At 39.8% G+C, this 13,018-nt stretch overlaps 1 protein-coding gene across 1 annotated transcript in view; it reads left to right on the plus strand.

Moving 5' to 3' along the window:
- The first annotated feature begins 607 nt into the window (after positions 1-607).
- Positions 608-13,018, plus strand: part of ptchd4 (patched domain containing 4) — a 29,754-nt gene continuing 17,343 nt past the window's right edge. The window contains exon 1 of the mRNA XM_084738040.1: positions 608-1,642. Coding sequence (XP_084594166.1) covers positions 1,043-1,642 — 600 coding nt within the window. The 5' untranslated portion in view covers positions 608-1,042. The remainder of the gene's footprint in view (positions 1,643-13,018) is intronic.

Genomic DNA, 13,018 nt, shown 5'->3' on the forward strand with positions numbered 1-13,018 from the left:
TTAAAAAAATATGGATTCCTCAGCGTATTTGGGGTAATGTAAGTGTACAATTTAAGCCTTTAAGACATTTTAATGCAAAAAAGTTACATATCATAGCTTTATAACAACTAACTAACTACAGGTAGCTACCGTTACCTTCAAAAAAGCACAGATTTCTCTGGGTTTGAATATAATTGGAAACATTTGGGATAGTTTTCAGACATGCAGAAATTTTACATATAATGACCGCTGATGATCAAACATCTTGCTGTATAACAAGCCACATAAACAGGCATGTTATTTTTGACCCAGCAAACCAGGGGGGTCTGTGTTGGCTGCTCCTGTCACACCACCCTGCTTGGCCTGTATAAACCACTCAGCATGAAGCTCAACACGCGGTGGGTTTTCCCCATTCATGAAGCAGCCAGCACTGACTCATCCCTCTGAGTGCTTCTGGTCATTCAGCCACCTGCAGGAACATTTTACAACTCTCATGTTGCCTGTTGCCTCCACTTGTTCCTAAAATAACCAGGCACCATCACATCACCCCTCCTCCTCCATCCATCCTCCCTCCCTCCCTCCCTCCCTCCTCCCTCCTTCCTTCCTTCAACCCCGCCACATGGTTACAGTTAAGTACATAAATCAGGCGCCACCGCTGCTGTGTGAGCGCTGTGGAGGCAGACAGGACGGCAGTGAGGAGAGGAGGCACACATGCACTTCACGCCGCCGCGGCTCGTCGCTGCTGCCACTGCAGCCGGTGCAGCGAGGAAGAAGAAGAGCTCCTTTCTCCATCAGCATCAGCGCCACACGGAGCGGGCGGAATGGCTTGAGACGGACGGACGCCGCGGATTGCTCTCGATCGGCCGATGCACGATGGCTCTCTGACTCGTCCGCCTGTCTGTGTGTGTCCGTGCGTCTTGCCCGCGGATTGCTGCAGTGCCGTTTTTCCAGGTGTGTGTGTGAGTGTGTGAATGAGTGTGTGTGCGAGTGTGTGCGCGAATGCATGGCGGTGTAATTCTCTTTACGAATTGGACTAAAGCCGGGGATCGGAGTCTGATGTCACATGTGCTTCATCGGAGGAGACGGGGCATCTGCAAGCTGGATTTTGTGGAGGATGCTGCGGCAAGTGATACACAGAGGGCTCAAGGCTTCGTTCTACTGGCTGGGCTTATTCGTTAGCAGGCACCCCGTGTTCTTCCTCACCGTCCCCGCCGTCCTCACCATCATTTTCGGATCTACCGTGCTCAGCCGCTTCAAGCCGGAGACCGACCTGGAGGTGCTGGTCGCCCCGACGCACAGCCTCGCCAAGATCGAGCGGAGTCTCGCCAACAGCCTGTTCTCCATCGACCAGTCGAAGCACAAGCTCTACTCGGATTTGCACACCCCCGGCAGATATGGCAGGCTGATCCTGCTCGCCAAGTCCGGGGGGAACATCCTGGAGCTGGCCGACCAGGTCCTGCAGGTCCACAAGCAGGTGTTGGACCTGCGCGTCAATTACAAGGGATTCAATTACACGTTCGCGCACCTCTGCGTCCTGAGCCACCGGGACAAGCGCTGCCTGCTGGATGATATCATCACCATCTTCGAAGACATCAGGCAGGCGGTGCTCTCCAACAGCACTTTCCATAAGGTGCCCGTCAGCTATCCCAACACCACACTGAAGGTGAGGCCTGCACACACACTAAAACACACACAAAAAACCCCCCCATCGTGTGCATGGTGACGGTGCAGCAGCAGCAGCAGTGTGAATAGCTGTAGCAGACTGGCCCTCCGAGCTTGCCATAATTTCTGAATGAACGCAGTGCTCTCTCAGGCTGCAGATTGCTACATATCTGAGAGGGAAGCCTCTCCATCACACACACACACACACAAACACACACCGGCTTTGCAGTTGCTGGTGCAGGTGAATTGATTGGCTTCATGTAGCCCCACACACTCTCTCATACACACACACACACACACACACACACAGAGGGATATCCTGTCTCTTTTTTTTTGATGCAGTGTTTCCCCGCACATGCAGCATGACATGGCTCCAGCAGCAGCTAATAGACCCCCACCACCTCCACCTCCTGCTCGCCTGGCTCTTTGGTGGGATCTGACTGCACACACACACACACACACACACACACACAGCAGCCGCCAAACATGTCAGGATGCTGCATGTGGACACACAGGTGCACTTGTTCATTCAGCAGCATCAGGTGCAGATGTGCTCTGCAGATGGAGCCCAGTGCTGCTCGTCTTAAAAAGCTGTTGCACACATGCGTTGATATGCAATATTTGTCCAGGTTTTTTTGTGGCAGTTGCAGATTACGTATCGCCACACACAATAACCGAGTGCAGTGCAAGGTTATAGCTGCATAGGTGCGTTCAGAGTCATGTACAGGTTTGATGTTACATCAGAATCAGAACTGGCTTCATTGGCCAAATATGTGCACACGTACAAGGAATCTGACTGGTTTTACATCGCTGTCAACACTTTATAAAAGGGGGCATACAGGAAGTTAGAAGGTCTGAGTTGGCAAGAATTTGGTGATACAATACATATCACAATACAGAGGCTAGGATTCAATATACTGTGATATAACGCAATACCATATGCAAGGTGATATATTGAAATTTTTTAGGAATTTTAGAGTTAATTAGGAAAAAAGTAAAAAAATGTAGAAAGAGTCCTAACAGTGAAGGTTAAAGCCAACTTTATGCATTCTCTGCATCATATTAGAAGCAGTGGGCAGATGCTTTACAGTGAAGACTGACTCCAGTTATAAGTCAGCACCTCGGTCAGGGGTACTGACTTGAGAAGTGACCCAGCATACACGTTTTTTGGTGGTGGGAGAAACTGGAGCACAGCAGACCCCCGCAGGCATGGAGGGAACATGCAAACTGCTCACAGAAAGGCCGGGTGAACTGGTGGGAGGTTTAAACACAATCCAGAATGAACCACATGAATTCTTACATGTATCTAGTGCTGCGACTAATGATTATTTCCATATTAACTGATGAATGGTTGTTTGTTTTAAAATGTCAGAAAATGGTGAAAAATGTTGATCAGTGTTTCCCAAAGCCTTAGATGACCTCCTCAACTGTCTCACAACTCAAAGATATTAAGTTTACTGTCAGAGAGGACTAAAGAAACCAAAAAATATGAACATTTAAGAAGCTGAAATCAGAGAATTTTTTTAGTGGAAAATTACTGAAACCAATTAATCGATTATCAAACTAGTTGGCGATTAATTTAAAAATCGATGAATTGTTGCAGCCTTACATGAAGCAGGGTTTTTGAGAATCAATACAGTGTCACAAAATTCGTTCACCCCCCTCTTACATTTAGTGGAATCTACTAATCTTTCCCCTTAACTTAATGTAGATATGCACATTTTATTTATTCAAGTTAATTAAACTTAATTTAAAAAAATATGTATTTCTAGAAAATTTCAGAACTTAAAAACATAAATTCTTCTAACAGTCATTTGAAGTCGTCAGCTTGAAATGTTGAGTTGAATGAATGTGCTGTACAGTCAGTGCGGTTCACTGAACTTGTTAAATTAAGCTTCTAAAGAAACATGACCTGCATATTAGCAGACTTCCCAGCATGCACTGTGTGAGAGTTAAAATTCTCCCGAGACCCTTCTTCTTTATAGTTTGGAGAAAACAAATATGATGAAAACCTGCTGTGTGTCTCTAATAGAGACGTCATGACACAAGAATTTAAACTGTGATACAGTACTAGTATGAAAATGTGACACCCGATACCTGTTTAGATACCACAGGAAAAAGCAAAAGCTCTAGGTGCACAAAATAAGATGATTTTTAAAAATATTATATATTTATATTTTTTAAATATATTTATAATTATTCTGGCACCGGAAATGTCACTGAAAACTGTCTAGTTTTGCTTTGTCAGAAGCCAAATTTAAGACAGAATAATCAAGATTATACTGAACTGATATGTTGAATAAACACTTTTTATAGAACTTTTTTCAGTATCTTTTTATCTGGATATTGTGTTGCTTTAAACATGCAACACTAATAAAAAGTTATCTGTACTTCTAAAACCTTACGTCTCATACTTTTTAAGATAAGTCAAGGTTTGTTTTCACAATAATAAAAACCCTGCAAAGATGATGAAGGATCATATTGAATTCAGTCCCTACACTCTTATGCTTAAACTTTAATAAAATGACCGGGAGCAGTTTCACATATTGTCTTCGTGTCAGTGCTGGAACAAAGTAGCTCCAACAGCATCAACTGCAGCTGAAATGAAGGAGTGAGTCTTCAAACTGAGAAAATGTTAAAGGAAATCAAATTTGTTTGTTAGTGTGATTGAAGAGTTGTTGGTTCAACTTAATATCTCAGGCTTATTGAACATGTTTTCTCAAATACAGCTGAATTAATATCAAGTTTATTTGATAAGAAAGGTTCATTTGTTTTGAATCATAACAAAATTAACTCGTGTCTTTTCAGATGCAGTCAACTTCATTTATATAGTACATTTCATATGACAACTCATTGTATTTCATGATACACTGTACATGACAAACATGAAATAGCATGTAAGATAAAGTATTACATTTGTAAAAACAAGCAGCACGAGATAAAAACATATAAGATAAGAAGGTATTATTATTATTATTATTATTATTATTATTATTACTATTATTATTATTATCTTTATTCTTAAAAAAGGGAGATAACGATAATAATACTGGTTCATAAAACAAGTAGTAGTAGTAGTAGTATCCTTTCGTAGAAGACTGTAGATAAAAGATAAAGCTAATATTTTTACAGTGTAGATAAGTATGCGTGTAGAATAAAGGACTTTTGACGCCAGTTTTTCCACAGGAATAGAACTGACATAACAGCTAAGAACGAAGACAATGAAACTAAACAATAAAGGGAAAAAGTAGTAGGGCTGCAACTAGTATTGTTATTTTCACAATCGATTAATTGGTCATTATTTTCTCGATTAATCAATGAATAGTTGTCACAAAACAGTGAAAACTGTCGATCACTTTCCCAAAGCCTGAGAGGACATCCTGAAATGTCTTATTTTACTCACAAGCCAAATATATTCAGTTTACTGTCATAAGATGGTAAAGAAAATGAAAAATATTAACATTTAAGAAGCTGAAATCAGAGAATTTAGATTTTTGTTCTTAAAAAAATACTTAATGACTGATTGTTGTGGCACTAAAGAGCAGACAGGTCTGTTATGTATTTAAAAAGCATGTAAAAGATATTTACAGTATATAAATATATGTATAAACTGTATTTATGAATACATAAGAAGCAGTAGTAACCAGTAACATACATAAAAACTGTATATACATTAAACATAAGTCACTATAACAACCAGCTTCTGCAACAGTAGATGATTAGATTATGAAGTACACACCACTGCACTGCCACACACACACACACTCTGCAGGCTCCAACTGACACGAGCACATGTTCAGTGTATCACGAGCTGCTCTCCAGCATGGCAGGTTGTAACTTCCTTTGAGAGCTGCCACAGCGGCGCGAGCCATCCGAGCGGCATCAGTGTCTGAGTGGAGCAGCGAGGCCATTCATCGTCCTGCTGCAGACTGTTTGGCTCCTCATATTCAGGTTAAGGGATGACAAGTGGGAGTCAAATACATGGGGTTGAGGTTTTTTTTTTGTTGTTGTTGTTGTCCCTTAATAAGCCGGTTTATTTGATTTTGAAGCACCGCAGCAGTGTATCAAACCAAAAAAACGATTTTTTATTTCCTCTGCATGTCATCGCTCTCCAGTGAAAACCATGCATCTTCAAATTTGTCGATTTAGACTTTCTAAGAAAAAGGTCCAGTGTGTAATTCCAGAAGTTGGGGCTGCAACTAGCAATTATTTTCATTAGCGACTGATTTGGTTATTACGTTTTGATTAATCAGTTAGTTGTTTGGTCCATTAAACAGTGAAAAAGGTTGATCACTGTCTCCCAAAGTCCTCAAATGTCTTGTTTTGTCCACAATCCGAAGATATTCAGTTTACTGTCAAACGACTTAAGACAACAGAAAATATTCACATTTGAGAAACTGAAATCAGATTCTTTTTAAGTAGTCTTTTCCTAAAAAAATTGAAACAATTAATCGCTTATCAAAATAATTGCCGATGAATTTAATAGTGGATTAATAATCAATTATTCCATTTATCGTTACCAGAGATATACTTGCTTTTAACTATGTGTTGACATATGCATCATGGCTGCCTTGCGTGTCCCGTGTCCATTTGGAGCAATGGTTGTGCACGTCTTCAGAAATCAGGCCAAGAATATGCAATGGCAGGATAAGAAAGTGCATCTCTCAAGATTTGTCAGTTTTTTTTGTTTGTTTGTTGTTTGTTTTGGTATCTTCCATCTGTTTTTTCTTCTTCCTTTATTTAATAATTACTCATAATGCGCAAACTATTTACTTCTCTGGTTTTGATCCACACTTTACCTTAACTGTGTTTGTCTTTCAATCCTGGTGCTTTGTCTTAAGTGGACATTGCCTTACCTTTACACTCTGTGTTCATAGAGTGCATGACATTGTAATTTATACATTATCTGCCCTTAAAAAATCCAATAAACAGGCTTAAGAAAAAAACAATTATTGTCAGAATATGCCAGAAATGGAATATAATATTCATACATATGAGGAAAGGACAAGTTCAAAATAAGATCTCGTCTTTGTCTAGCCTGCGTGTCCTAGACATAAATTAGCCAAAATTAAGACCACTATGAGACCATTTTCTTACTTCTTAAATTTGGCTCTTGAGGAATAGCTTCTGTCTCATCTCAGCCCGACACCAATTTAAGCCCACTTGAAGATCTGAAAATGTTCTTTTTTGTCTCACTGCACTGATCTTGAATTTGTTTTAATAATCAGCTCTTGAGATAACAGTGAGACCTAAAAGAAAACTCTGTTGTCTTAAATGAGATCTTAAATTTGTCTCAGTGGTCAAATTAAAGTCTTGTTGCACCATATGGTCGTCAAGGAGAAAATCTTTGAGACACCTGTGAGCTCAGCAAAAGATCCCCTGCTTTTCTTTTGTTTTGCTTCTCTTTTTTCTCCTAAGGGAGGGTTTAGGAGAAACAGATGAGACTTCAGTAAGCCCAAAATAAGAATCACATGTATTTCTCATAAGACAAAGAAAAGCCCCCATGTTGCACTGCCATGTTTCTACAGTAGCTCAGAACAGACAAACCAAACACTGGCTCTAGATACAGCCTTTCACATTTTTTGCAAGTTTCGCAGCCATTGTAGGTTCTCCTACATGCTTGGAAGGGGAGGGTGAGGTGAGTTGGTTGCAATCTGCAATCTCACCACTAGATGTCACTAAATCCTTTGTCACTGGTCCTTTGAGAAACAGTTTGGAGCTGCAACAATTAAATTGGTTTGAGTAATTTTTTAAAGAGAAAGAGTCAGAATTATCTGATTTCAGCTTCTTTTCTTTTTTATTTACTGGTCTGACAGTAAACTGAGTGTCTTTGGGTTATGGCCAAAACAAGACATTTAAGGATGTCTCTTTGAGTTTTGGAAAACACAGATCAACATTTTTCACCATTTTCTGACATTTCATAGACCAAACAACTAATCAATTAATCAAAAAATATTCATTAGTTGCAGCCCTGAAACAGTTTAAAAACACATAATAATTTGAAAATACTGTTACACATCAAAAAGCAAGAGTGTGTTTCTTAGCTTATAAAAACGTTGGCATTTAGGAGATATAATCTGGTTTTCACCTGACGTTGACAGTAATTATTTTATATGAAAGACTTGCAGACATTTGGACATGCACAGGTGGAATTAATAACATTAACAATGGTTCATTTCCATTGTTATTGTGCTTTTCTGCTATGGCATGTCAAAAATTATATCACTTTACTGTTTCATAATACTCAACAAAGCTGCACATTATATAAATGATCAGCATACTGTTTAATATAAAGCCACGCAATTAGAATGAGTCACCTCACTGTCTTATCACAGACAGAATCAACAGTCACTTGGGAGACTCAGGTAGTTTAATATATTCTGTATTAAATGCAGTCATACTGTCAAGTCCACCTCTCTTTCCCTCCAAAAGGACGCGAGGACAACTCAATTTAAGATCCAACTCAAACTTTTATTTTCACCTTAGTTGGTTGGTATTTCAATAGGTTTTAACCTTTAAAGACAGAAAACAAAATTAACATCAAAAACAGAACCAAAAAGTTGACATATCAATCATTTTAAATTAAATCACTTAAGCCTTTTAAATTGAATAAAGAATGGTCAACATTTTAGAAAAGTTTAGCAAAATTTTAACATTTAACAGAATATGTATCCTTCATTTTCACTTTACTTAAACTCAAAACAAAATACCTTAATTCAAACTAATTGAACACAAAATCAGAACACTAACAAAGCAAACAAACATATCACCAACCATTGGCGTCTTTTGGCTGAATCTGAGTGGACTTGGGTCTCCCTTTGTTCTTCCTTGCTTCTTCCTTCTCTGCAGGTTGTTTGTAAGTGACCGACCTTCCCCCTGTCCTTACCAGGTGCTCTAAATCAGCGATTATCAGTCAAGCACCTCTTTGCTGCTCCTGGTGCACTCTGGGAAGTGTAGTTTTTTAGCCCCATGTCCTCAGATTCAGCTCAACACATACTGTGGGCATGTATGCAGTAATATCTCTTTTTGTCAAGGGATAGTTCACCTGAAAATACAAATGCTTCGATTTTCATATTTAAAAGTTGTGATATTTGGCCTAAAGTCCTACTGCTGCAGCTCCAATACAGCTCAAGTAAATTGGAGTTTTGTCTGTTGTACTGTGCTTTTGAGGTTACATAATACACAAGTATTTTTGACCACTTGCCCCACAGGCTACCAAACTCCTAAATTTGGTGGCCAAAGTACATATTTGGTGACCCAAATGTAAAGTTATGTAAAACCAATACAGAAAAGGCAGTTTAACACAAATAAACTGGGACTTCTTTAACTGTGACATTATTACTGTCCACTTGAATTGTGATGTGGTATTTCCTGAAGGCAATGTTTCCGATGAAAAGTTAGCTAGTTGAGAAAACTGGCAGCGCATAGAGCAGTAATTACGTCCTTAGTTGTGTCATAATGTAGTCACTTAAAATCCTGCTTCCATATGATTCAAAAAAAATTTTTTCATAGTCTTCCTTTTGTGTTTGTTCTGTCAGAATTGCTCTTGCAGTTTGAGTAGGGTCAGTAAACTCATACTGTAGCCACAATATATTAGTACCTAACGAGTACTGATATAGTAGAATGTTGAACTAAAAGCTGCAAAGGAATCTGGCATATGGGGATAAAACTTGGTGGCCACAGAGTGAACTTTTTGCGACCACAGTTAATGTACAACCCTGGTTAAAGTGGTTCAAAAGAGCACTGTTCACAGTGAGGTCTGTGACTTATCCTGTGTGAATGGACATTGTTATTGGAAAGATAAGTTACTGCTGAGATTCTATTGTGTGAATCATTATTAGGCAAAACAGTGCTACATATCTGATGGTTTCAGCTTTTCAAAAGTGACAATTTGTTGCTCTTTCTGGCCTCACAATTATAATTAACTGAATATATTTGGGTTTCAGACAGTTTTATCAACTAATGAGTAATGAAAATAACCATAAAGGCTGCAACTATTTTTCATAGTCAACTTATCTGCTGATTGTGTTTTTAAGTAATAAAATGTTAGAAAATAGTGGAAAAATCCAATGGGACATCTTCAAATAGCACTTTATCACCCTACAAACAGTCCAAACAGTATTTGGTGTACAGAGTCCTTAAATTTGTAATGCTAGAACCAATTAACTTTTGAATTTCTGATTAAAAAATGTCCTAATAATCATTTTCTAATAATAATAAACAAGTGCTTTTGAAGGCAAATTCAACTAGCACCCAGGTGGCAGTAGTCAACTATGCTATTTGCACCTAGGGTGGAAAATCCAGTGGGGCTATTTACTACTGGGTTTTATATTTTAAATATAGAATGGCAGAGACAATGCTATTTGCACCGAGGGTGTAAGTTGCCACACTGATGGTGTGTATATAGTATAGCAAGGCAGAGACAAGCCCCCAGGTGTCTGTAACCAAAAATACTATTTACACCCAAATGGCAGAGGCAAACCATGATCTTTCCAAACCCAACCCATTAGTTAAAAATCAAGACTGACTTACAGTTTGACACAGAGCTCAAATCCTAGTCTCCAGGTTGGGACTTGTAGCTGATGGATCAACGCTCCAGTTCGAAGCTGGATTACAAACTTTTGAAGGGGATGCAATCACTCCGGAGCTGCAAAGGTGTAATGCTAGAGTTAGCCTCAGTATTAGCTTAACATTTGCCTTCCTTGCTCAGGTTACTTTGTGGCTAACCCCTCACTTTTCCATTAATTGGGAAATAACTTTTCTTGCTCTTAAGAAGCTGTAGCATTTATTTACTGAGACCCTGTAACCTGTACTGTGCATTTACTGCCAGATTGACAGGTTACTTCTGCTCTGCTCGCTGTGCTGCTACTGTCAGTCTGCTGTTTGCTCTCTCTACCTAAGTTGCACGCCACACACATTACACGCTGCCCTATGCCTTAAAGGAACTCTGGTAGACCTATGACAGTATCCTTAAATAAAGCCCAAGAAAGCAATTATTTGGGCAGCCACAGTCAAACGCCATCCCATGGCTGTATGTGGCTTTTTTACCACGGTCACAAAAAATCCATACCATCACAGCCCTACCAGTAATCAATCTCTGACACTGAGGTGAGTGTATATAGCCTAGCATAGCAGAATCAAGCACCCAAGATGTCCGTAGCCAACAATGCTATTTACACCTTAGGTGTAAATAGTCATATTTGCTATGACTTACACCCCAGGTGATCTTTTCCTTAACCTAACCAAGTAGTTTGGTGCCATGTGTTTTTAGCCTAGCAAAGCAGAGACGATGCTATCTGCACAAATGGGTGTAAATAGTCAGTGTGGCTTTGTACACCTGCATGTATATAGCTGAAGATGGCAGAGACAAGTACCCAGGTGTCCGTAGCCAAAAATTCTGTTTGTACCAGGGGTGTAAATGTGGCTATTTACAACCTAGGTGATGTTTTAGTGAACTCAAACAAGTAGTTTTGTTGCCTAAACCTCATCCAGGTGAAAACAGACCCTTCGCATTTTCAGTTTGGGTGATCTGACCCTTTAAGTCTTGCTGTATCTACGTGCTTACATGTGGCTGTCATATACAGTACGCATATACACTCAGGCACACTCACATTATCATTAATTCCTCTCCAACGTGAATCACAGTTCTCCTGCTCTTGAAGGTTGACGTGACCTCCTTCCTCTCCAGCTCTGCTCTCGGTGTATCAGCCACTCTGTGCCCTCCATGTTCCTGAATCCTTCTTCTCTCTGTCTGCCTGTTTGACGAGCTGTCTGGGCTAATTCATTTGCCTGACTTCTTATTCCTCATCCTCCTCTTTGATATCACAACTAGGGTTTATTTCTGGGCTTGTTAGACAGACATAGTCTTGGTTTAAAAAAAAAAAAAAAAAGTCCTACTTTTTGCTGAGCTGAACTTTAGCTCTGTTCCCAGGAGAAAATGCTTAAAATATATATTCTTTGTTTTGCCCTGTCTGCTGTATTTTCAGTTGTGTTATCTTTTTAAACTGTCAAATAAAAATACATCAAGGAATATGAGGGAGAAATAGATGTAGGAAATGGGGCTGTATGAACAATTGGACAATTCCGAGATAGAAATAGATATCAATATAAACTTTATCAAGCAGCATTGGAAGGAAGTGAGAGATATAAGAAATATGAAAAATACCTGCCAGCTCTTGCATCATGGTATCACCCTGTATTCATGCCACCAGCAACCCCACATCCTGCTAATGTCCGATGGTTAATTAGAGCTTGTTGATTGCTGGTTGAAGTGCCAAAGTAGTTGCAGCAACAGATTGGACATATGGCAACGCTGCTATGTGATTATCTGCTGATCGCCAATAGGGTCCAAATATTTGAGATTTCCCCCGCTGACAGTCAGGGCACAGCCTGTCTTAGGTCATACAAATATGGACGCCTGTTTTGCAGTTGCCCAAATGTTAGAGATTAACATCTGTTATGGACACAAATTGTCAAAGTAATAAGAACAGTCGGCGGGAGGAAGATGGAGTGGATGGGTAGTTCGAACGCAGGACTCTGACATAGGAGAATGGGGTTTGGTTCTTGTGTGAGCCCAATAGTCAGCGGTGATTGTGAGAAGGAGGTACATTACGGTATATTACGTTAAACCACAATCTTTTTCAAGTAGTTTAGTTGTCTGAACCTCAGCAGGCAGTCACAGAGGTGGCTGGTCAGAAAACACTAGTATAAAACCCTTTTTTTTTTTTTTGTCCGAACTAGTCAGTAAAGAGTGACGTTCCTGTTCCTGAGGAAGCAGCAAGCCTCAGCATGCCAAGTTGACTAAAAATGTTATTTACACCATGTTTTTAACCTGATTTTTCACTGTAGATCCTTTGTTTGCAGTCACACTCGTGCACATGCACAATGCACATACACAATGACTGAACTGGGAGTATATGTGGTGTGACGGTGTGCAAACGGCATGACGGGGCTTTAGGGGACTTGGACTATGCCAGACAAGCAGCATGGAGGCATTTCATGTTTTTTTTTTTGTTTTTTTTATTGTTTGCCTGTGAAACTCCAGCAGTGTTTTGCAGACCAACAAAGAAAACGTGGCGCTCAGTCGGCATGACTGTGAGTAGATAATGACTGAATTTTCATTTTTGGGTGAACTATCCCTTTAAAGCCTGACTATGCTCAAAAACATGTGTACATGAACAACTGCGGACACTATGGATGTGTAGGAGTTCTGTTTGTACCACATTTTGGAGTCTGTGTTCCACATTGTGCGCAGATCATATTCATTAGCTTGCACTCTGTTTACACCTGGTATTAAAATGTGATCTGTATCTGGATACATAATCCTGACAAAAGGTGAAAATTAATTTGTGTCTCGCCATTGACTAGGGTTCATACT

Source organism: Lutjanus erythropterus, chromosome 15 (genome assembly GCF_056507025.1).
Source record: "Lutjanus erythropterus isolate fLutEry1 chromosome 15, fLutEry1.hap2, whole genome shotgun sequence".
In the NCBI taxonomy this organism is placed as follows: Eukaryota; Metazoa; Chordata; class Actinopteri; order Lutjaniformes; family Lutjanidae; genus Lutjanus; species Lutjanus erythropterus.